At 42.5% G+C, this 26,749-nt stretch overlaps 1 protein-coding gene across 1 annotated transcript; it reads right to left on the reverse strand.

Moving 5' to 3' along the window:
* usp4 (ubiquitin specific peptidase 4 (proto-oncogene)) lies at nt 1-25,165 on the reverse strand. The gene is made up of 22 exons (XM_014132845.2): nt 24,951-25,165; nt 20,475-20,602; nt 20,140-20,270; nt 19,935-20,061; nt 19,665-19,810; nt 19,098-19,159; nt 18,802-18,945; nt 18,518-18,635; nt 18,273-18,446; nt 17,849-18,007; nt 17,535-17,759; nt 17,175-17,258; nt 16,516-16,610; nt 16,021-16,203; nt 15,226-15,446; nt 14,820-15,029; nt 14,569-14,639; nt 8,187-8,302; nt 7,874-8,023; nt 4,466-4,569; nt 3,913-4,001; nt 1-2,280 (listed from the first exon to the last, which is right to left on the reverse strand). Exons 1-22 carry the CDS (start codon nt 25,100-25,102, stop codon nt 2,152-2,154), a joined length of 3,018 nt encoding a protein of 1,005 aa, XP_013988320.2. The 5' UTR covers nt 25,103-25,165; the 3' UTR covers nt 1-2,151.
* Between the last annotated feature and the right edge of the window lie 1,584 nt (nt 25,166-26,749).

Consider the following 26,749-nt stretch of genomic DNA (forward strand, 5'->3'; position numbering starts at 1 on the left):
TCCTTTTAGGCTGCCAGTCTTTATTGTATTTCCAATCCAAATAATTCTCAGTTAAAAACAAATATTGCAGATATTGGCAATATAAATATTACAACAGTTATGTCCCTATTTTTGAAATAGTGTGATTATTTACATCTATTCAAGATATTGACAGCAAATTGAAGCTCAAATTGCTAAGTTGCTCATGAGGATTGTGAAGAAAAGCAACTAATCCAATCTGTTTTGGACAGCTGGATGCCTTTTTCACTTGCTATAGAATATTACAGATATGGTGTAAAGCTTTTCTATTCATTGACATAAATATGGTTATATTAATCATGTAATCATCTCAGGAGGGCATAATCACAGAGGGACCAACCAGCAAATAGGACATTTGCATGCTTTTGTGCCACATGGAAAAAGCCCAGGACAAATGCCAGAGTTAGAATTGATCTTACGGGAAATCCATCCATGAAGTAGTTACTGGTATCTTGTATCAACCTTTACAAGACACTTAGCAACGCAGTGAAATTCTACGGAAGGGTGCTGAATCTGGAGAAGGTATCAGAGGCACTGGTTCCTGACATGTATTGTGTTGCCGTCACCAGCACCCCACAAGCCGAGCAGCTGTTACTGAAGACTACTAGTATTTAATGGGACACATTTGTATCAGTGAAGAATATAGAGCTACGTAGCAACAGTCCAACAGCATACAAGCTGATCGATTTATAGGAGTCCCTTTTCCATCCATTGACGAGCATGATGTCATGTCATAATTATATATTTTATTTAACAGCTGATTGGTTGTCTGAGAGTCCATTGTGGGCTGCAGATGCCTGCAGTCCTTAACAAACTGAGGATGCCTTTAAGTTATTGCGGTCCAAATTCTATTTGACAATGGATTGGAGACTTATCATGAACAGCAATAATTTCAAGTTTCAAATTTAGCACCACTTTCATACATGTCAGATTTCAATGCAGGACTGTAATACCACAGGACAGGGAGCCTAAGGACAAGCCATAGCTGGCAGTCAGAGGGTCCATTCAGCCAGCAATCAAATATGCTTGGAAGTACAGCCACATTATCTGGAAATGTATGAGTGGTCAGGGCCTTGCCACATGTCATTCATAGATGTATTATTCCAGATGCAACTAAAGGAAAACTTGAAGTGCTTCCTTTTGAAAACAGGTTGCAGGATAAAAAGGCCGCTGTTGCGTAACGAGGGGGGCAGCACATCTTTAGCAGGATGAGACTTCTCTCAGAGTGCAGGGGGGGTATGAGAGAGACAGCATTAGCATGCCTGGCTTCATAAAGAGCAGGCGCTGAGGTCTGACTGAAGTCAGGTCTCTGAAAATGAAGCCTCTGCCACAGCATACATCAAGGCACAGTAAACAGGACCATAAGGGAACACCATATACTGTGGACATGACCTGCAGGTCAACCTAGAGGCAGACTAGAATGAAGGGGCCTGTGTGTGTTTCTGTAGCAGAGGGAACACCTCCAGTGTGCCTTTCTGACTGGATCCATTCTTCACAGGAGGCAGAAGGTCACAGGATCCAGCAGTGTCATGTGTTGAATTCTGTGTACATCTCAATGTTAAATACACATTTGCATAAATTCACCCCTGCCCTGGAGAGTTATCATCACATACACAAATCAGAGACAACTCAAGGGCATGTTTCCCCTTTCCCCCCCGTCTGTCAATGCAGTTGGTACATTTCTTTAGAATGTACAACTTGGAACGCTTTGGTAGAAACAAGATGTGGATTTGGCTTTTTTATTTTTTGACTTTTCTAGTGGGTAACAGAAAAGTTTGCGTTAATAATACTTATGCATTTTAGTGCACTTCTAACATTCTGTTCGTCCAGTGAGAATTCTAAGCCTTTTTATATTCCTCTTTATTTATTTAAACTAGTCAACTTGATTTCACACATCAGCAGGCCACCGGCTCCAGGGAGGAAGTCTCTCGGGTCAAGCATCTAACAAGGCTTTTGGCTCTTGGTGACGATGTATGAGCAAAAAAAAAAACAAAAGGGATGCTGGGTTGGGGGGGGGGTTAATAATATTGACTCAGAAGTCTTATGTCACTGAAGTAGCTTGGTGTGTGCATCAACAAAGTGTGTTTGTTTTTTTGCTTCAGTGCGTGTCATGTCCTTGAGCATCAGCGCTGCTCAGTTGGTATCCATGTGATCGTCGGCGGCGTCGGCCGTGGCGCCACCTAGAGGGGAAGAGGCCGGAGGCTTGGCGGGGACGTCACCCGCATCTCTGCGTTGGTAAAATAGCACGTAGGCTGCTTTTGTCTGTGGAGGGGATAGAGTTACATCACAGCAACACTGACACTCAACACCAAAGGACATGAAGACAATGGAGAGCCATCATCACTGCTGACATTGGACACATGGAACAAATAGCTCTAAGGGTAATAACGAGTCCCACATCAGAAATGTTTCTAACCAACGTTTCAAAAAACGACAAGGGCTATTCAGACCCTTTGACTTTTTTCACATGTTGTTACAGCCTTATTCTAAAACTGATGAAATTGTTTTTCCCCATCAATCTAAACAATATCCCATAATGAAAAAGCAAAACCAGTTTAGTTTAGATTTTTATATATATATATATATATATATATATAAATATAGTTTAGATTGATGGGGAAAAACACACATACACGTATGTATATACGTATGCATGTATATACACATACATAAGCATTCAGACCCTTTATTACAGCCCAGTCTTCTTGGGTATGACGCTACAAGCTTAGCACACCTGTATTTGGGGACTTTCTCCCATTCTTCCCTGCAGATCCTCAAGCTCTGTCAGGTTGGATGGGGAGTGTCGCTGCACAGCTATTTTCAGGTCTCTCCAGAGATGTTCGATCGGGTTCAAGTACGGGCTCTGGCTGGGCCACTCAAGGACAGACTTGTCCCAAAGCCACTCCTGCGTTGTTTTTGCTGTGTGCTTAGGGTTGTTGCCCTGGTGGAAGGTGAACCTTCGCCCCGGTCTGAGGCCCTGAGCGCTCTGGAGCAGGTTTCCATCAAGGATCTTTCTGTACTTTGCTCCGTTCATCTTTCCCTCGATCCTGACTAGTCTCCCAGTCCCTGCCGCTGAAAAACATCCCCACTGCATGATGCTGCCACCACGCTTCACCGTAGGGATGGTGCCAGGTTTCCTCCAGACGTAACGCTTGGCTTTCAGGCCAAAGAGTTCAATCTTGGTATCATCAGAACAGAGTATCTTCCCCAGATCTGTGCCTCCACACAATCCTGTCTCAGAGCTCTACAGACAATTCCTTCAACCTCATGGCTTGGTTTTTGTTCTGACATGCACTGTGAACTGTGGGACCTAATATAGACAGGTGTGTGCCTTTCCAAATCATGTCCAATCAATTGAATTTACCACAGGTGGACTCCAATCAAACATCAAGGTGGACTCCAACTACAAACATCAAGGATGATCAATGGAAACAGGATGCACCCGAGCTCAATTTCAAGTCTCATAGCAAAGGGTCCAAATACTTATGTAAATAAGGTATTGCGCTGGCAAGGCTAACATCTGTCATTCTGCCCCTGAGCAAGGCAGTTCCCCGGGCGCCAATGACGTGGATGTCAATAAAGGCAGCCCCCCCCGCACCTCTCTGATTTAAAGGGGTTGGGTTAAATGCGGGAGACACATTTCAGTTGTACAACTGACTAGGTATCCCCCTATATTTCTGTTTTATTTTAAAAACATTTTCAAACATTTCTTAACCTGTTTTCACTTTGTTACTATGCGGTATTGTGTGTAGATTGATGAGGATTAGTATTTATTGAATCCATTTCAGAATAAGACTAACGTAACCATGTAGAAAAAATCTAGGGGTCTGAATACTTTCTGAATGCACTGTATACAGTTACACATGAACGGAAGGTTTGAAGTGGCTCACTCACCACAATCTGATCCTCCGAGGCAGCCGATACACTACTGTCATCAAAGTAATGCCACTTCCCATCAGCTTTGTTCTTGCCATAGGCTGTGTCTGAAGGTACAAGATATTGGAGGAACATTAGAAAACTACATCATGGTCAGGGAGGTCTAAAGTTGAGCTGAGATAAATAGCTGATGAACTGGTTAACACTAGCAGGCCTGGTTAGTCACCACCAAACAAGACCTTGGCCAAAATACATGAGAAGGTTTGAGGAAATAGAAATTGATAAAAGTTCACACTTCATGCCATGTAACAACACTGACTGTTTTACCAACTGAAATTTGACCTGCTTCAGGTTACCAGGTAGTAAAACAAATAGTTTTACAAGCAGATAGCAGGGCTGGACCTTGCCATTATGCCACCATGAGCAAGACTAAGACTTATCAAGGTCTTTATATATCAGAAATTCCTTTAAGACAAATACTTTTATAAAGGACCCACAGACACAATCTAGGTCTGAGAGTCTGCATTAAGGATAGAGCTGGGTGTTACTGGCAGAAGCAACCATTACTCACAGTGGCCTCCTCCCATTCCTCCATAGTGGTTGGAGACAGCAATGAGGTCATAAACATAGGGTCCGGCCTTTGGGTCACAGACAAACTCAGACATGTTCAGGTCCCTGTGTGGAGAGAAGACATCATTAGCAAAACCTACTACTACAAGTCACAAACACAATGACTTGGACTGAAAGCTAAAACACACAAGCACAGGGCTGTACAGAAAACCATGTTTATTTTATCAAGTGTGATTCATCAACTGACTGGCTTTCTTGATGGCTATAGTATTCTTTCTGGTATGCAATCTGGTTTGCGCTCAGGTTATGGATGTGTCACTGCAACCTTAAAATATCCTCAATGATGTCACCATTGCCCTTGATTCTCTCATCCATTTATATGCAGATGATACAGTCTCATACTCAGCTGGCCCCTCCCTGGTTGTTGTGTTAAACGCTCTACAACAAAGCTTTCTTAGTGTCCAACAAGCTTTCTCTACCCTTAACCTTGTTCTGAACACCTCCAAAACAAAAGGTCATGTGGTTTGGTAAGAAGAATGCCCCTCTCCCCACAGGTGTGTGTACTACTATTACTAGGGTTTAGATTTTGAGGTAGTCAACTTATACAAGTACTTGGGAGTATGGCTAGACACTACACTGTCTTTCTCTCAGCACATATCAAAGCTGCAGGCTGAAGTTAAATCTAGACTTGGTTTCCTCTATCGTAATCGCTCCTCTTTCACCCCAGCTGCCAAACTAACCCTGATTCAGATGACCATCCTACCCATGCTAGATTACAGAGACGTCATTTATAGATCGGCAGGTAAGGGTGCTCTCGAGAAGCTACATTTTCCTCACCAGTCGGTCATCAGATTTGCCACCAATGCTCCTTATAGGACACATCACTGCACTCTATACTCCTCTGTAAACTGGTCATCTCTGTATACCCATCGCAAGATCCACTGGTTGATGCTTATTTATAAAACCCTCTTAGGCCTCACTCCCTCCTATCTGAGATATCTACTGCGGCCCTCATCATCCACATACAACACCCGTTCTGCCAGTCATTCTGTTAAAGGTCCCCAAAGCACACACATCCCTGAGTCGCTCCTCTTTTCAGTTCGCTGCAGCTAGCGACTGGAACAAGCTACAACAAACACTCAAACTGGACAGTTCTCAATCTCAACATTCAAAGACTCAATCATGGACACTCTTACTGACAGTTGTGGCTGCTTTGCATGATGTATTGTTGTCTCGACCTTCTTGCCATGTTGTGTTGCTACCATTTTGTTATTGTGTTGCCATCTTAGGTCTCTATGTAGTGTTGTGTGTTTTGTCCTACATTTATATATTATTATTATAAAAAAAATACAAATAATTAATCCCAGCTCCCGTCCCGGCAGGAGGTCTTTTGCCTCTTGGTAGGCCGTCATTGTAAATAAGAATTTGTTCTTAACTGACTTGCCTAGTTAAATAAAATAACAATTTATACTGGACATGTCATCAACCCAGTGTGGAGGATGGTGGTCAGCTAGCACTTCAGCTGATACACTGGTGCGAGAGGTGAGGTACAATAGATGGCTCTGTCGGTCTCAACCATCCTCAGTAAGCATGAGTCAGATTCCTGGAAGCTGCAGGGCTTGTCTAGGTCAGTTACATTTAATTCTGCTTCCTGGTTCCTGCTGGATAATGTGACTCAGTAGAGATCAGAGTACACAGCACAGGGAGGCTCACGGGCATTCAGCCAGACAACCCCCACACAGGTAGCTTTTATACAACATTATTTCAAAATGCTTCTTGTCCCAACCTGGAGAATAATCTGAGTATTCTGCAAATGGAAAATACATTCAAATGACTCTGGTTTAGTTTAAAGAGCTTTTTGTGATTGTGAAATTCCCCTTGTGTAGTTGTTACCCAAAGTATCTATACCACAGATGCTATTTGTGTCTGTTGGAGCTTGACGTCAGTTTCTCTGACAGTTAAGACTACTCAAATGTGACCATGACTTCCTCAAATGGACAAAGGCCTTGTGTATTGTACTTGTGTGTGTGTGTGTGTACACACAGGGTTGGGGAGAAGTAAGGGATTTCAAGATTAAGTTGCCTATCAATCACTGGTTTTTGAAACCAGTTAACAGCCAATGAAAAATGCGCCCTTGCAACAGCTGCATAGTGCGGATCCCAGCCTATGGAATAAAAGTGGGGCTATTATTGCTCAATCTAATTACCGCAGATTAAATAATAAATCCATAGGCCTAATGGACACATACTCAAACACACACTTTTGATAGACTTAAAGGGGCAATCTGTAGTTGCTACATCCATTTATGGACATGCATACATACACACACACACACAAATGTAAATATATATATATTTAAATGTAAATATATATATATTTAAATGTAAATATATATATATTTAAATGTAAATATATATATATATAAATAAATATAAATATATATATATATATATATATATATATATATATATTTACATGTAAATATATATTAAATGTAAACATTATATAGATATATATTAAATGTAAACATAATATTCTGATTTAAATGATGTAGTAGAAAGCGATGGGTTAATAGAAGCCTACATAACCAATCCATTATGTAAAATGTAACATTCATATGGCCAGCTATGTAAACTTTAACATTACAGGATAAATAAATAGATATCGTTCAATTGGTAACATACATTTTTGCTTTCTTCTAATGCCTCTTAAAGGGAAAGTAATCTAAAAGTAACTGAATGTAATCAGATTGTTACTGAGTTTGGGTAATCCCAAAAATTACATTACTGATAACAATTCTGGACAAGTAACTAGTAACTAACATTTAAAAAGTAACTTTCCTAACCCTGTAATACACACACTAGATTAATTACAGGGGGTGCTGTTTGGATGGCAACGCGCCTCCATCTTGGCACTCTTCAATTGTAAAAGAAAATATTTTGGAAGCTATAGAAATGCATTTATTAATGTCTACATTTGTTTTGCCACTGACTATTAGACACCTTAATGCTTATGTTTGACTTATACGATGTGAGCTAAACAAAATAAATGAAAATCTTAAATCTATGTAATTTTGTCACAAACATTTCATTGAAATACTGTAGAATTCCATTTATTCCTAAAGAGGACTGCTTCTTCTATGCCTCTCATTGGCCAATACACAGCAAACCAGGGTTTCTATAAATCTAGCAAACCAGCACCCTCTAGAGTAAAGCTGTGTCAACTCCTTGGGTCCATAAACGTTGACAACAAAAACAAAAGGATGCTTTCATCGTTTGACCTCTCAAAATACAAAGAATAAAGAGTACAGACAATGTCCATCTCAATGTGAATCATTGTTGATAAAATAAATACAAAACGGACACGTCATTTAGAACTGTTCCACCTCTTGGCATAGTGCGGTCTGTACCTGACAGGGAAGTCCACCACCGTGTCCAGCTTGTCCCTCCAGCAGCGATTGTAGGAAAAACGCTTCAGGTGGACCACCAGGATGCGAGGCAAAGACCACAAGTCAAACTTCTTTGTGGCCTGTTGGTGCTTCTTACAGGTGGGGCAATACCTGTGTGAACAAGTGAAGAATCATTGATTTCAGTAGAACAAAAAAACAGCATTAAAATTCACCACAGAACGTAGTGGTTTCAACAGCGTAGGGAGTAGAGTGCTAAGGGCTAGTGCATCTTGTTGAGCCTGTAAGACAGTGCTGTAGTGATGGTGGGTCTCACCATGGGTCGTGCTCTCCTAGTGTCTCCATGGTAGTGAAGAGCTCAATGCATTCCCTCAGAGCCACCGTGGCCTTCTTCTTCGGGGCCTGGAGCATGCTCTCATGCTTCTCATATGCCTACAGTACAAAGAGGATACAGGCATCAGGCATACACACCGTATAGACATAGCCAGGTACACATCCCATGAAATAATTAAATGGTGGGAAAAAAATGTATCAGGTAACAATGTAAATGCCAAAGCCTGCCACCTTACCCTCCAATGGAGAAGTTTCTTTATCGGTGCCTAAATGTTATTTTATCTACTGTACAGTTTTGTTTATGCATAGATGTGTATAGATGAATGTACACTAAACAAAAACATAAAATGTAACAATTTAAAAGATTTTACTGGTTACAGTTCACATAAGGAAATCAGTCAATTGAAATGCTTTCATTAGGCCCTAATCTTTGGAATTCACATGACTGGGAATACAGACATGCATCTGTTGGTCCGATAGCTTAAAAAAAACAAAAATATATAAGAATAATAATGTGGATCACAAAACCAGTCAGTATCTGGTGTTACCAACATTTGCCTCATGCAGTGCAACATCTCCTTTGCATTTATTTGATTAGTTGATCAGGCTGTTGATAGTGGCCTGTGTAATGTTCTCCCACTCCTTTTCAATTGCTTGGATTAATTGCTGGATATTGGTAGGAACTGGAACATGCTTTTTACTTAACCACGCAAGTCAGTTAATAACAAATTCTTATTTACAATGACGGCCTACCAAAAAGGTCTCGTGTGGGTACGGGGGCTGGGATTAAAAATAAAAATATAGGACAAAGCACACATCGTGTCAAGAGAGAGAACACTCCATAAAGAGAGACCTAAGACAACCTAGCAAGGCAGCAACACATGGTACAAACATTATTGGGAACATACAACAGCACAAAGGGCAAGACGGTAGAGAAGGCTTTCATACACGTCGATCCAGAGCATCCCAAACATGCTCAATGGGTGATATGTCTGGTGAGTATGCAGCCCATGAAAGACTTGGGACATTCAGTTTACAGGAATTGTGTAAAGATCCTTGCGACATGAGGCCGTGAATTATCATGCTGAAACATGAGGTGATGGCGGCGGATGATGGCATGACAATGGGTCTCAGGATCACGTCACGGTATCGCTGTGCATTCAAATTGCCATCGATAAAATGCAATTGTGTTCATTGTCTGTAGCTTATGCCTATCCATACCATAGCCCACTACCACGAAGAGCACACTTCTGAAGCATGCCAGTGGCAATCGAAGGTGAGCATTTTCCCACTGAAGTCGATTACGACTGCAAATTGCCGTCAGGTCAGGACGACAAGCACGTTGATGAGCTTCCCTGAAACAGTTTGACAGAAGTTCTTCGGTTGTGCAAACCCAGTTAAATCAGCTGTCCGGGTGGATGGTCCCAGACAAACCCGCAGGTGAAGAAGCCGGATGTGGAGGTCCAAGGCTTGTGTCGGTACACATGGTCTGCGGTTGAGGCCGGTTGGACTTACTGCCAAATTCCCTAAATTGACGTTGGAGTCGGCTTATGGTATAGAAATTAACATTCCATTCTCTGGCAACAGCTCTGGTGAACATTCCTGCAGTCAGCATGCCAAGTGCACGCGCCCTCAACTTGAGACATCCGTTTCATTGTGTTGTAGGACAAAACAGCACATTTTAGGATGGCCTTTTATTGTCCCCAGCACAAGGTGCACCAGTGTAATGATCATGCTGTTTAATCAGCTTCTTGATATGCCACACCTGTCCGGTGGATGGATTATCTTGGCAAAGGAGAAATGTTCACTAACCGGGATGTAAACAAATCTGTGCACAACATTTTAGAGAAATATGTTTGTGCATATGGAACATTTCTGGGATCTTTTACTTCAGCTCATCACAAAATGGGACCAACACTTTACATATATATTTTGTTCTGTGTATAATAACTGACACCAATAATCAGGGGTCGTGATAACGCAGGATTCAGCATTTTCCATACAGAAAAGGAAAGTTAAAACAAAGAAAACATCTTGCTGCGCTTTGTAAACTCAGCTTGGCTTCAGGTTCACTTCAAATCATTAATGTAAATGGAGGAATTTAGCACTTCACTCGGATGAAATATACACTAGACACACTGCATCCGGAAAGTATTCACACCCCATAACATTTTCCACAATGTTACGTTACAGCCTTATTCAAAAATTAATGAAATAAAACAATTATCTACAGACAATACCCCATAATGAAAGTGAAAACAGTTGTACAATTTTGCAAATGTATTAAAATAAAAACAGAAATAGGTAAATAAGTTAAGTGCTATGAGACTCGAAATTGCGCTCAGGTGCATCCTGTATCCATTAATCAATCTTGAGATGTTTCTACAACTTGATTGGCGTCCACCTGTGGTAAATTCAATTGATTGGACATGATTTGGAAAGACATTTGGTAAGACACACACCTGTCTATATAAGGTCCCACAGTTGACAGTGCATGTCAGAGCAAAAACCAAGCCATGAGGTCGAAGGAATTGTCCGTAGAGCTCTGAGACAGGAGTGTCGAGGCACAGATCTGGGGAAGGGTACCAAAAAAATGTCTGCAGCATTGAAGGTCCCCAAGAACATACTGGCCTCCATCATTCTTAAATGGAAGAAGTTTGGAACCACCAACTCTTCCTAGAGCTGGCCGCCCAGCCAAACTGAGCAATCGGGGGAGAAGGGCCTTGGTCAGGGAGGTAACCAAGAAACCGATGGTCACTCTGACAAAGCTCCAGAGTTCCTCTGTGGAGATGGGAGAACCTTCCAGAAGGACAACAATCTCTGTTGCACTCCACCAAATCAGGCCGTTATGTAGTGGCCAGACGGATGCCACTCCTCAGTAAAAGGCACATGACAGCCGGCTTGGAGCTGGCCAAAAGGCTCAAAGAGAACTCTGACCATGAGAAACAAGATTCTCTGGTCTGATGAAACCAAGATTGAACTCTTTGGTCTGAATGCCAAGCGTCACATCTGAAGGAAACCTGGCATCATCCCTACGGTGAAGCACGGTGGTGGCAGGATCATGCTGTTTTTCAGCAGCACGGACTGGGAGGATCAAGGGAAAGATGAACGGAGCAAAGTACAGAGATCCTTGATGAAAACCTGTTCCAGAACACTCAGAACCTCAGACTGGGGAGGAAGTTCACCTTCCAACAGGACAACAACCTTACGCACACAGCCAAGACAACGCAGGAGTGGCTTTTGGACAAGTCTCTGAATGTCCTCGAGTGGCCCAGCCAGAGCGGATTTGAACATCTCTGGAAAGTATAGGTCGACTTATGATTTTTCAACGCCGATACCAATTATTGGAGGACCAAAAAAAGCTGATACCGATTAAATCAGACGATTGTTATATTTGTAATGCCAATAACAATACTGAATGAACACTTTAACTTAAAATAGATAGATTTTATTTATTTTGTCTCATAAATAATGAAACATGTTCAATTTGGTTTAAATAATGCAAAAGCAGTGTTGGAGAATTAAGTAAATGTGCAATATGTGCCATGTAAAAAAGCTAACGTTTAAGTTCCTTGCTCAGAACATATGAAAGCTGGTGATTCAATATTCCCAGTTAAGAAGTTTTAGGTTGTAGTTATTACAGGAATTATGACACGTTGGCTATCTCTCTATACCATTTGTATTTAATATACCTTTGACTATTGGATGTTCTAATAGGCACTTTAGTATTGCCAGCCTAATCTCAGGAATTGATAGGCTTGAAGTCATAAACAGCGCTGTGATTCAAGCATTGCTACGAGCTGCTGGCAAACACAGTAAAGTCTGAATGAATGCTTACGAGCCTGCTGCTGCCTACAACCGCTCAGTCAGACTGCTCTATCAAATCATAGACTTAATTATAATAAACACAGAAATACGAGCCTTTGGTCATTAATATGGTCAAATCCAGAAACTATAATTTCAAAAACAAAACGTTTATTCTTTCAGTGAAATACGGAACCGTTCCGTAATTTATCGAACGAGTGGCAACCCTAAGTCTAAATATTGCTGTTACATTGCACAACCTTCAATGTTGTCATAATTATGTAAAATTCTAGCAAATTAGTTCAGTTTGCAATGAGCCAGGCGGCCCAAACTGTTGCATATACCCTGACTCTGCGTGCAATGAATGCAAGAGAAGTGACACAATTTCCCTAGTTAAAAGAAATTCATGTTAGCAGGCAATATTAACTAAATATGCGCAGGTTTAAAAAAAATATACTTCTGTGTATTGATTTTAAGAAAGGCATTGATGTTTATGGTTAGGTACATTTGTGCAACGATTGTGCTTTTTTCGCAAATACGCTTTTGTTGAAACATCACCCGTTTGGCGAAGTAAGCTGTGATTCGATGACAAATTAACAGGCACCGCATTGATATGCAACGCAGGACAAGCTAGATAAACTAGTAATATCAACCATGTGTAGTTAACTAGTGATTATGTGAAGATTAGTTTTTTTTATAAAGTTAAGCTAAGTGCTAGCTAGCAACTTACCTTGGCTCCTTGCTGCACTCGCGTAACAGGTGGTCAGCCTGCCACACAGTTTCCTTGTGGAATGTAATCGGCCATAATCGGCATCCAAAAATGCCGATTACCGATTGTTATGAAAACTTCGGAAGTCGGCCCTAATTAATCGGCCACGCCCGAAAATAGCTGTGCAGCGACGCTCCCCATCCAACAGAGCTTGAGAGGATCTGCAGAGAAGAATGGGAGAAACTCCCCAAATACAGATGTGCCAAGCTTGTAGCGTCATACCATACCCAAGAAGACTTGAGGCTGTAATCACTGCCAAAGGTGCTTCAACAAAGTACTGAGTAAAGGTTCTGAATACTTGAGTAAATGTGATCAGTTCTTTTAATATTTTTTTATAAATTTGCAAAAATGTAAAAACTGTTTTTACTTTGTCATTATGGGGTATTGTGTGTAGATTGAAGGGGGGGGGAACATGTTTTAGATTAAGGCTTTAATGTAAGAAAATATTGGAAAAGTCAAGTGGTCTGAATACTTTCCAAATGCATTGTACACACAAGTATGTGGACACCCCTTCAAATTTGTGGATTCGACTATTTCAGCCACACCCGTTGGTGACAGGTGTATAAAAACGAGCACACCGCCATGCAATCTCCATAGACAAACATTGGCATTAGAATGTCCTTACTGTAGAGCTCAGTGACTTTCAACGTGGCACCGTCATAGGATGCTAGCATTCCAACAAGTTTGTAAAATTTGCTCGAGCTATCCCGGTCAACTAAATTCGGTTATTAGGGAAGTGGAAACGTCTAAGAGCAACAACGGCTCAGCCGCGAAGTGATAGGCCACACAAGCTCATAGAACGGGACTGCAAAATGCTGAAGTGCGTAGGAATCGTCTGTCCTTGGTTGCAACACTCTACCGAGTTCAAAACTGCCTCTGGGAAGCATCGTCAGCACAAGAACTGTTCGTCAGGAGCTTCATTAAATGGGTTACCATGGCCGAGCAGCCGCATACAATCCTAAAATGCACAATGCCAAGCATCAGCTAGAGTGGTGAAAAGCTCGCCGCCATTTGACTCTGGAGCAGAGGAAACGCGTTCTCTGAAGTGAGGAATTATGCTTCACCATCTGTCAGTCTAACGGAAGAATCTGGGTTTGAAGGATGCCAGGAGAACGCTACCTGCCATGAGCAGATGTCCACATACTTCTGGTCATGTAGTATATTTGCCCTCTTCATTGGATCACCAGACAGCGCTCTGACTGATGTGTAGGCTACTTCTCTCTGGTGTAGTTTTTGTCCGGTAGAAAGTTCAAATGCAAGATGAACTTCAATCGAAACATTAGGAAATGTCGCTGGCTACATTGTCTATGATAAACAGAAATGATAGCCATGCATTGTTTTTTGCCAAAAATATCTTGCTTTTTCATTGTGAGCTCATTTACTTGTGGCTGCTAGCAAAATAGCTTTGCACTCCTTTGTCTGTTGACATCTGATGTTGTACTAAACTATAGTGGCACACCCCTTATCTCTATTGAAGCAAAAAAAATAACACTACTTTCAATATCAAACGCAGATTTATTGATGTCTGCGTATTGAAAAGGCAGATTTCTGAAAGCTAATGCAACCCTTAATAGATTATGTAATGTATTATCGATGACGCCAAAGGAAATACTGTACCATGTTTGACTATCATTGTTTTTAGTGTCTGAAAACGCTGTAGGAGTGATCCACAATGTTTTTTGTATTGTCAATTATGGTATCGTTGTGGAGTGACACTAATACATTTTGCAAACTCGAACTCTCAAAAAGGGCTTTGGGTCCACCTGATCAAGTCAACTGAAAGTGTACTGACCTCCGCTTCCTGATCGTCATAACACAGTTTCTTTGAGTCCGAGTCCCAGTCGATCGCCACTGTGGAATGTGCTACGGAGGAGATAAGGTGCTTTGGTCAGCTTGCAACTCACATCTAATGCCAGTTCTCTAATTCAAGAAACATTTTAAATCACCTGGGACTTCTTAAAAAGAAGTTTCAACTTTTCTTTCCAAGACGTTTTTTTAACTGGTTGAAGCACTCAAACGTTAAATGGGAGACTGAATACTAACTGTTTAGTTTGAGGATGTTTCCGTCACAAGGCAGTGGACTGATGTTGGCCGTTCCGTAAGAGTTGACCATGCTGAAGGAGAACAGTTTGGGCGGGGTGCTGGAGCACGGCTTGGTTTTAGGGCCATTCTCCAGGTCTGAGGTGTCCTCCTCCTCTGACTGGCCGTTCTCTGGCTCCGGACTCACCTGTTGATCCATGGCCTCCTCCTCACCTGGAAGTTGGAAATCACACAAGCCATGTCAGACCGTGGGAATGAAATAGGGCACATGTACATGAATGCAAAACTAAAATGTGCTTGGTACACATTCATAATAAAGATAAACAATAAATAACATAATAAAGAAACCAATAGGTGTACGAGATGTAAGTTACTGTGCTGCCTTTAGACAGTCCGTGTTGTTGCTTACCTTCACACACCCCGTTCCCGTTGGAGGTTCCTGAGTGGTTGCTGCTGTTGCTGGAGCTGCAGGATGCCCCGTCTGACAGGGGGCTGCCACTCCCACTCGCTGCAGCGTTGCGATTGGAGGATGTTGCTGAGCACTCTGCTGCCTGGCTGCAGCTGGCGGAGGAGGCAGAGGCTGAGGCCCTCCCCTCACCGGTGGAGCTCTGAGAGCGCGTCACGTAGCGCCTGGGTTGGGAAACAGTTGGTCAATATTGTACATTTTAAAGGCCCAATGCATCCATTTTTATATCAATATAAAATAATTTTTGGGTAACAATTAAGTACATTACTAGAATAGATGTCCATTAAAATGGGCAAAAAAGTATTTCTCAAGCAAGAATTTTGGAAGTAGTCAGAGGGGAGGTGGAACCTGAAAACTAGCCGTTATTGGCAGAGAGGTTTAAACTCTGTTATTGATATATTAACCAATTTACCACATGGTGACGTCACCATGGAAAGCCACAACTCCCGCCCATGCAAACCTACTGATTAGAAGGTCCTATGTAGATTGAAAATACAATCAGCAACTATCAGGAATAACACTGATAAAATTGTCACTTTCACAGTGTTAGTTTCATCAGCTGTTGTACAATATGATACATAACAGAATCGACTGCACTGGGCCTTTAACGTTTTGCCACATGTGCAAAGCTCACATTTTGCACATAACTACATGTTAAATATCTCAAGTCTGTGTGGGGCATACTGTACATATGAACACAAGTAGAAACAAAAGCAGGCCCACAGATACTGTACCCACCCAATCCTCTCCAGCACCTTCTCGTAGAGCATGTCAGCGGCCAGGTTCTGCCGGGGTACAGTGATGAGCAGGGGCTGGCCAAACAGCATGGTGCCTGTGGAGCCTCCTGTATGCTTGGAGTGGCGCTCCCTGAAGTACACAGGCAGGTTCATACTCTCCGCATCCTCCTCCGTCACCTCATACCTGGACCACAAACATGGAGAATGATACAGTAGCATACCGGAGGCGTTTTTGTTAATAAATAAATAAATAATAATAACATAATAAAAGAAATTATATATTTTTTGTAAATAAAAAAAGATAATTTTTTTTCTTTTCTTTTTTTACAAAAACACCTCCGGTATTTACATACATTTCAACATCTTGTATTTGTAGTGTTTAATGTGTGGTTATTCTGTAAACTCCTGGCCTAACAATAAAGTGACTGATGTCTGCTCATACCCAACCACTGTTCAATATGTTATCTTCCAGTGCAAGAGAAGGGACAAGGCTTACACAAAGATGTCATCCTTCTCCATGATTTGGTTGAGGCCATCGTCTCGTCTGTAGATCTTGTGGAACCGGTGATTGTAAACATCCGCCACCACCATCTAGGACGACAGGAGGAAGCATTTTTGGCAGGGGTCCCCAATTACATTCAGCCGTGGGATGATTTTTCCTTGAGCAGATGGTCGGGGGGCCAGAACTTAGTTATAAATTATTTGTACACTGCAAATTGACCGCAAGAATCCCAAACAGTTATAGTATGAGAAAAACGTAATCATTTCAAACATTCCATGCGATCACATATGCCTCTATTCATGAGTGGGAATAATTGAGAATAGATTTTCTAAATTAAAATCCCTTTGAGCTCATTCTGGGGATCTTTTTATTAATCAATGTTGTTTTCCTATAAATTTCCAAATAAATCACTTGTGGGCCACCTATTGGGGAACCCTGATTTATGGTTCTCTCAACTGGAGTCACTTTATCAGACCCGTCAGTTGGGCAAAACGTTACCCTCAACTGAAGACAGTCTCACAAAAAACCTTTACAAAGTATTAAATTAAACTACACATTTATTTAAATCTTATCAAGTTAATCGACAAAATGTCACCATGAGCATGCTGTAAAAATAGAGTCCAAAAGTAAAATGGCCCTTATTCAGCTCTCACATTCTCAGCAGGGATTCCAGAGAGCCGGGACAAGGCGCTGCACAGGTCTGTCACTGAGCCAAGCTTGGGGACAACCACTCGGTACTGGGGAAGACAAGGAGAGACGCACAGGGAGAGAAGAGATATTTTTACTTCTGTCTACATGGATGTTAAGATCTCAGTAGGTGAACCATGGCCATCTCTGAAATCGAAAACAGCACAGCAGCATGTACAAAGACCACTCAGTTTCTAGGTCCCCGTTGAGACTGGTCTGGTCTGCAAATGTTTGATTTACATTGCAGACAACACAGTATTGTTATTATGACAACAGTGTCTATCTCCATGGAGGGGTAAAAGCAGTGCCCATCCAGTGTGTGTTACCTGCGTGGGTCTGGACTGGGGATCGATGCGGACCAAGAACACTTCCATGGTGCGGTCCTTCTTCATGGGCAGAGGCAGTGTGAGGTAGCAGAATGGGTCAAAGGTCACAGAGACCTTGGCACACTCTGGACACACCAGAGTGGATTTGAACAAGCCATGGAATATGTCCACGATGATGGAGTCATTGCGCAGGCGATGGTTAGTCCAGGCTTCCTTAGCTACAATCTGTTATACAGAAGAAGAAAACTGATTTGTACAGAGGTGATATTTTGCAGTGTGTGTGTATGTGTGTATGTGTGTGTGTGTGTGTGTACCTCGTCTTTCCGGCCCCCTGCATCCTGCAGGGCCAGGTAAGGCTTCTTTTTAACACGGTTCAGGTCTTCGTGAAGCCCGTCCATCAGGAAGGCCAGCAGCTCCTGGGAGTCCTGCTGCTGGTACCCTGAAAACTGGGGGGCGAAGCGGCCCACTTGGGTCTGGTATATCGGGGGAACACAGGGTGGCGGTTAGAAGAATGTGCAGCTTATCAATCACGCATGTATTAAAGTAATTATGACAGAGTTCAATGCTCATTGCTCTATCTGCATGAGTTTGTAAGTCAGTAACTGACTGAGAAACTCCATAGAGTTTAATTGGAGAAATCTACTGGTCAAAAAGAGGGTGAGGAAGGTGCACTACAAGACAATGACAATCGCAGTAGCCTATAGAAATTCAGTCTTCCGTGTCTGTGGCGCGGCTTACTTTAAAGGTGCGGGGGGCCACGTAGCTGCTGCGGCTGAGCCACATCTGCTTGACCAGGTCTGCGTAGGACTCTGCAATCTCCCCCCTCATTCCTAATGGATTCTCCCGGTTGATTTCCGCCTCATACTGGTCATCTAGGAAGTATTCCGTGAGAGGGGATGCGTTGCTCAGGCACTGCAACAAAACAGTGAGGTGAGTAAGAGGGAAATATCAGTTCAAAGTGTGAGTAAGTGAGTGAGTGGTACCTGGAGGGCAGAGTTCATGAAGCAGGTGTTGCCTAGGTTACTGAGACCACAAAGGCCAGGTTGGGATGGTGACTCTCTGTAGTTGTAGGATGAACTGTATGAATTGTAACCTCCCAATCTGTAGAAACAGTAAGGTTGAGTCCAGTGTATAACAGATCAAACATCAACAGATTGTATAAATCTTCCTAAACATAAATGGTACTCCATTGAGCTGGTCTGACTAACTAGTGATATACAAGTACTTTGCATATTGTGTCATAGTGACAAAATCACAGTGTGCTTGCCTATTGCCAGAGGAGGTGCTGTTGTTCAGTGTACTGCCAGAGTTGCTGCTGTCCCCATTAGTTATTGTTGAAGAGATGGTTGCTGACGAGTTGGAGGAGAGCTTTGGGGAGGTAGTGAAATTCCTGGATGTGGCCGTACTAGATCTGAATAACAGGAACATAGACAACTTACTGGACAAGTTTCAGACATTTTGCGCAACCAGACATGATGGAACATAAGCCATTCTAATCCTAATGTACTAATTGCCACAAAGTCCTAGAACAGAGCAAGGGTAACCATAGACCGATTAACTTACTTTGGATGGGAGGCTTGTCTGGGCCACGTGCCGTCCTCATTCTTGCGTTCGATCACGAGCACCTGTGTGGGAAACAAGCCAGTGAGAGACGTGCCACAAAAACTAACCTCAGCTGAACCCAGCTAGTCTCATACAATCTTCCTGATCTCGTAAACTTACATAAATGTATGCAAGCTTGCGAGACCCGGATGGTAGTATGAGGCTAGAACCCAGGTGACCTCATAAACAACTATCATAACATAATCAATTAGCAGTTAATAACTGCTGGGTAACAAAACATGAGCAAAACAACCTCTGACATTAGGAATGTTGTGATCCCTGATGGAACTAATGGTAATCAAACGTAGCTACAATTTCAACTACTGGGAGGAACAACTGATGATATAAGTGACTAAGTACACAAACATGACACCATTGCAGCTTCCCTTAAAAAAACATTATAGTGAAACCCCTGTGCGGTGTGCCTAATGAAGACAGAGCCAGTGGTCAAAGGGTCTAGCTCTAGCTGTGTGTGGCCTAGCAGTGAGTGAGCTGAAGTGGGGTGTTGGGATAGAGAGAGTACTCTACCTGGCCTTGGAAGAGACCAGCATCCTGCACGGTGCTGTCTGGCTTGTTCAGCTGCTCGTATGTGTTGCTCATGTATTTGTTCCACAGTCGAGTCTCCTTCCCCGTTGGGATCTCAAATAGCGACCGCATCTCCTTCTCTATGGTGTCTGGACAGGGCACACACAAAAGTGGCTGAATATGATACATCAGAAGTGGCTGAATATGATACATATCTAGTTAGTTCACGCGTCAGTTTGCTCTCTGGCCCACAGTACAGTAAACCCCCTTTACCTATAGTGTCAGCTTTGCTGAAATGACGTGTGATCACATTGTCCATGTTGTCATTCTCACACAAGTTGAGCTCCAACAGATAGACCTCCACTTTACAGTGCTTGACAAACATGCCGTGTTCAACCACCTACGGAGAGAAAGAGCAAGGTTAGAGAGAGACTAAAGGAAAAGGGTGAATTTTTTAAAAATAAATTCATAGCGTCACCTTTCTGACGATGGGCCGCTGGCCCTCAAGGCAACCATACCAGCAGACAAGCTTGTTCCACGCCTCAGTGGGCACAAGGACATAGTCCAGCTCATCTATAAGGTGCTCCTTCAAGATCTGGGTCTCATGGTCTGAGAAGAAATAGAGTAAAGGTAAGTTATGACATCAAGTATTTAGAGTGAACAAGTATTTTGAGTGCTTGTTTATAACTAGTTGTGTAGAATCATGCTCACAGCAGAGACAGAAGAAAACACATTGGCATACTCACAGATTAAGATACAACATTTCACATGGTGTAAGGCTGTGAAGAATGTGTCAGTGAATATGTGCATTACCTGAGAACAGGCCTGAGTTGTCAACAGGGCCGGGATAGAGACTGTGCTCTCCAACATTGTACATATCCCAGCTGTCAAATCCCACATACTTCTTCCACTGCTTAAACCACCTGCTATCAATCAGAAACCTGCAAAAAGCAGTGCCTTGGTAAGATACTGTATTCCGAGGAATGAGGATGACAACTTGCAGGTTAAAATAAATACCACACAAGGGTAAAAGTAATAATATATAAATGCCATTTAGCAGACACTTTTATCCAAAGCGACTTAGTCATGTGTGCACAGATTTTATGTATGGGTGGTCACGGGAATCAAACCAACTACTCTGGCGTTACCAGCACCATGCTCGACCAACTGAGCTACAAAAGGAACTTGCACGCAGTCAACTTGTTCCACTAGTTCCTACATCATGTCTAACAATGTTAGTATTCACATGTCTAGTATTCACTTATTTGGAGTATTTCTCCATCTGTCAACACACAGTACCAGTCAAAAGTTTGGACAAACCTACTCATTCAATCAAATTTATTTCTAAAGCCCTTTTTTACATCAGCCAATGTCATAAAGTGCTGTATAGAAACTCAGCCTAAAACCCAAAACAGCAAGCAACGCAGGTGTAGAAGCAGTGGCAAGGAACAACTCCCTAGAAAGGCCAGAACCTAGGAAGAAACCTAGAGAGGAACCAAGGGTTCCCTTTATTTTTACATTCAAGGGTTTCCTTTATTTTTACTATTTTGTATGCTGAGGAATAATAGTGTAGACATCGAAACTATGAAACACATATGGAATCATGTAGTAACCAAAAAAAAAAGTGTTAAACAAATCAACATTTATTTTAGATTCTTCAAAGTATCCACCCTTTGCCTTGATGACAGCTTTGCACACTTGACATTCTCTCAACCAGCTTTGCCTGGAATGCTTTTCCAACTGTCTTGAAGGAGTTCCCACATATGCTGAGCACTTGTTGGCTGCTTTTCCTTCACTCTGCAGTCCAACTCATCCCAAACCAATACACAGCGGTTGGAACCAAAAAGAAATCACACATTTGGACAAAAGGACAGATTTCCACCGGTCTAATGTCTATTGCTTGTGTTTCTTGGCCCAAGCAAGTCTCTTCTTATTGGTGTCCTTCAGTAGTGGTTTCTTTGCAGCAATTCGACCATGAAGCAGTGATTCACATTGATGTGTCTGTTACTTGAACTCTGTGAAGCATTTATTTGGGCTGCAATCTGAGGTGCAGTTAACTCTGATGAACTTATCCTCTGCAGCAGAGGTAACTCTGGGTCTTCCTTACCTGTGGTGGTCCTCATGAGAGCCTGTTTCATCATAGCGCTTGATGGTTTTTGAACGACTGCACTTGAAGAAACTTTCAGTTCTTGAAATTTTCGGCACCGACTGACCTTCATGGTCTTAAAGTAATGGATTGTCGCTTCTCTTAGCTTATTTGAGCTATTCTTGCCATAAGATAGACTTGGCCTTTTACCAAATAGGGATATCTTCTGTATACCATCCCTACCTTGTCACAACACAACTGATTGGCTAAAACACAATAACAGAAAGATATTCCACAAATTAACTTTTAAACAAGGCACACCTGTTAATTGAAATGCATTCCAGGTGACTACCTTATGAAGCTGGTTGAGAGAATGCCAAGCGTGTGCAAAGCTGTCAAGGCAAAGGGTGGCTACTTTGAATAATCTCAAATATATTTTGATTTGATTAACACTTTTTTGATTACTACATGATTCCATGTGTGTGATTTCATAGTTTTGATATCTTGAACAAATGTAGAAAAAAAGTACAAATACAAGAAAAACCCTGGAATGAGAAGGGGTCCAAACTTTTGACTGGCACTATACACTTAAAAATATAAAATGCAACATGCATGTATAACATTGTTGGTGTCATGTTTCATGAGCTGAAATAAATGATCCCAGAAATGTTCCATACACACCAAATATTGTTCACAAATTTCTATTTGTTCACATCCCTGTTAGTGAGCATTAATCCTTTGCCACCGGACAGGTGTGGCATATCAAGAAGCTGTTTAAGCAGCATGATCATTACACAGGTGCGACTTGTACCGAGGACAATAAAAGGCCACTAAAATGTGCAGTTGTCAAAACACAATGCCACAGATGTCCCAAGCTTTGAAGGAGCATGCAATTGGCATGCAGACTACAGGAATATCCACCAGAGCTGTTGACAGAATTGAATGATCATTTCTCTACCATTAGCCGCCTCCAACGCCATTTTAGAGAATTTGGCAGTGCGTCCAACCGGCCTCACAGGACCTTCACATGGGGCTTCTTCACCTGCAGGATCATCTGAGACCAGCCACCCGGAGAGCTGATGAAACTGTGGGTTTGCACATCTATAGAATTTCTGCACAAACTGTCAGAAACCGCCTCAGGGAAGCTCATCTGCATGCTCGCCGTCCTCACTAGGGTCTTACCAGACCACAGTTCTGCGTCCTAACAGACTTCAGTGGGCAAATGCTCACCTTCGATGGCCACTGGAACACTGGAGAAATGTGCTGTTCACAGATGACTCCTGGTTTCAACTGTACAGGGCAGATGGCAGACATCGTGTAGGGCGTCGTGTGGTAGAGCGGTTTGCTGATGTCATTGTTGTGAACCGAGTGCCCCATGGTGGCAGTGGGGTTATGGTATGGGCTGGCATAAGCTACAGACAACAAACAATTGCATTTGATCAATGGCAATTTGAATGCACAGCGATAGCGTGAGGAGATCCTGAGGCCCATTGTTGTGCCATTCATCCACCGTCATCACCTCATGTTTCAGCATGATAATGCATAGCCCCATGTTGCAAGGATCTGCACAATTCCTGGAAGCTGAAAATCCCAGTTCCTCCATACTCACCAGACATGTCACCCATTGAGCACATTTGGGATGCTCTGGATCAACGTGTAACACAGTAGGTTCCAGTTACCGCCAATATCCAGAAACTTTGAGCAGCCACAGTAGAGTGGGACAACATTCCACAGGCCATAATCAACAACCTGATCAACTCTATGTGATAGAGATGTGTCCCACTCTGAGGCAAGTGGTGGTCACACCAGATACTGACTGGTTTTCTGATCCACACCCATACCTTTTTTAAGGGATCTGTGACCAACAGATCTGTAATCCCAATCATGTGAAATACAGATTAGGGCCTAATGAATTTATTTCAATTTACTTATTTCCTTATTATGAACTCAGTGAAATCTTTGAAATTGTTGCATGTCAAGTGTATATTTTTCAAAATAACTCCAAAACAAAACCGTCTTGTGCTCTAGGTCACACTCATATACAGTAAAAGTCAGCAAGGATGTCAATCTCAAGTAAGAATATCTTCCACTGCATAAAACTTGTTAGCAGGATTTCACATGGTCCAAAGCCCAGGCAGTGGGAAACTTTATTTGTAAGTATCTCCCTTTTTAGAATAGAAAAAAAGATCAAGTGACTAAATTAGCTAGGCTACACGAAATGAGATACAAGGTACTGCAACTAAAGCCTTAATAATACCCATCTCAGATGGGTTCAAAATTAGGTCTAGAGTCAGCAAACTAGTCAGACTAGTCAGTCAGATAGCCATAGGCCAATTCCTTCCCATCTGACATTAACTTTACCCTGTTCAGACAGGCTGGGAGGCCAAAACAATTTAAGTTGTCTGGCCCCAGGAACATTTCAAACTTGTCATCAATCCCAACTAAAATAATTGTTCACTTGAGAGAAGAAAAAAAAAACATTGTGTGAAGTCATCTAGCTAGATGTAAACATAACATTATATGACCCGGCAGACTACTTTCTCAACTCAAGACAATTGGTACTGTAATGCCATTGTGGTTAGCCTAGCTCTTGTTGAGCCCATTGGTTGTTTCCCCTCCCTAGTTAGTCAGTACTGATTTTGCTAACTGACGTTAGCAAAATAGATACAGTAAAGAGTTTGGTTTCCAAAGTTAAAACGTTGCAAATATTTTGTCTGGTAACCTGACAGGGCCAGTCGCTGGTTGTTATCCAGTTCCAATGACAAAGCATTAGCTAGCTAGTAAGATAGCAAGCTAACTAGCTAGCATTAATTCGCAGTCACTCCACTTTATTGCATTGAAGAGGGGCCTTTGACTACACCTCGTCATGTCGTAGCTAGTTAGTCGGCTAGTAAGCTAATGTGAGCAATGCCTTGGTTTGCTAGTGAACTAACCTTAGCTATTAACTACTACTACTACGTTGCAATGGTCGAGAAAGTAAATATTATCGGATGAGGAGACGTAGCTAACGTTAACATGTTCATTCCTGCCCTGGCCCAACAAATCAAACCATTTCCTGTTCAATGGGAACCGGTTAACCCGTCTAATGACGGGCCTAAGCTATTGCTAGCTACTTTCAGTTCCCGTGAACTGAAAGTAGATAGCTCGCTAGCATAGTAGCTATTATTGGTTAGCTAGCTAACGTTACATTCAAAACACATTACCACTCGTCGCCCTTTCGTAGAGTTGTTTTGAGAAGTGTTCCAATACTCTGCTTTTGACTTTCGGTTGAAGGTGTCGGTATTTGAGCGGCTACCGGCTCCGGATCGGGGTCTGCTGCACTACCCGACTCGGGTCCGCCTCCCTCGGCCATCATGCAATAAGTGAGCTAGAGTCGTGAACGCGCGGTAGAAGAACCGCGGATGCACGAGTACCAATTCTTCTTCGTGTGGCTTTCCGGCAGGCTAGACGCTATGTCGCATATTGCTGACTTTCACACAATTGCATCGCCATCTAACCCTATATAGAGAAAGAGTGTACAAAACATTAGAAACACCTTCCTAATATTGAGTTGTCGCTCCCCTTTTTTGCTGTCAATTTGTCTGGGCATGGACTCTACAAGATGTTGAAAGCGTTCAACAGGGATGCTGGCCCATGCTGACTCCAATGCTTCCCACAGTTGTGTCAAATTGGCTGGATTTCCTTTGGGTGGTGGACCATTCTTGATACACATAGGAAACTTGAGTGTGAAAACCCCAGATGCCTTCCAGTTCTTGACACACTCAAACCGGTGTACCTGGCACCTACTAAAATACCCCCTTCAAAGGCACAACTTTTATTTTGCCCATTCATTCTCTGAATGGCACACATACACAATCCGTCTCAATTGTCTCCGGGCTCATCTACACTGATTGCAGTGGATTTATCAGATGACATCAATAAGGGATCATAGATTTCACCTGGATTCATCTGGTCAGTCTATGTCATGAAAAGAGCAGGTGTTCCTAATGTTTTGTGCACTCAGTGTAAATACCAATTCCCGTTCACACTACTTTGGCCCCAATAGATTCTACAGGCTGGAATCCCTTCTCTCAAAACCCCCTGTAATTCTTCTGCACACAAATCTCTGATACCCCTAAACTTCTCTGCTCCTTCTACTGCCAACTCAATCTTCTGGGATTTCCTTTCCATCTGTACGGTACAATTAATGACCATAGCAATAAACGCCAAGAAGCCAACCTTACTAAAGCATAAACCTACTCACAGGGATCCTCCCTCACCCTTTACCCACCATCATCTACTTTCGTCACTGCCTCAGCATATGACATTTTCAGCACTGCTCTACCCTGGAAATCTGTCTCACTCGCACAGGACCTTTCTGATCCACAGCAACATGGCCACCCCCACAATGAAACACTCCACTTTTTCTACCGACACAACACATTCCTTTGTCCCATGCCCTCCTGCACACTTCTCACACCTCGGAATCTCCCTCCTACATACTGCTGCAATATGATCATAAACTTGGCACCTGAAACACCATAGTGGGTTCGGAACAAAAGCTTTCACGGGATAACTTATATACCCTTTTATGACTTTATCTGGCAAACACTCTGCATCAAAACTCAGAATGACAGACAGGGTCTCCTCAGTCTCGCACTCGCCACTGGGTCTGCGACGCACCAAACAGCGTGCATCACGGACATCGGGGATCCCCAACTTCAGTTGACCCACCTTATTAACAATCAACCCCACCTCACTTATCACTCCTTTCAGCAGTGCTCTGCTCCGGACAGCAAAGCAGGACACCGCTTTCTTGCAGAGTCTCGAAACGCGCTACGTCCTCTCCCTCTGAGCAGGAGACAAGAAAATCTAGAAAAAGTCCACATCTGGAAACTCTGACCAAATTGACAGAACCCAACACTTTTTTCACCCTGCCTGATACCACAAACGGATCAGCCAAAAGGCATGGAGCCACTTTCTCCACAAATCGTACGCCAGTCAACTCTGGCATTTTCCTGAT

Source organism: Salmo salar, chromosome ssa12 (assembly GCF_905237065.1).
Source record: "Salmo salar chromosome ssa12, Ssal_v3.1, whole genome shotgun sequence".
Classification (NCBI taxonomy): domain Eukaryota; kingdom Metazoa; phylum Chordata; class Actinopteri; order Salmoniformes; family Salmonidae; genus Salmo; species Salmo salar.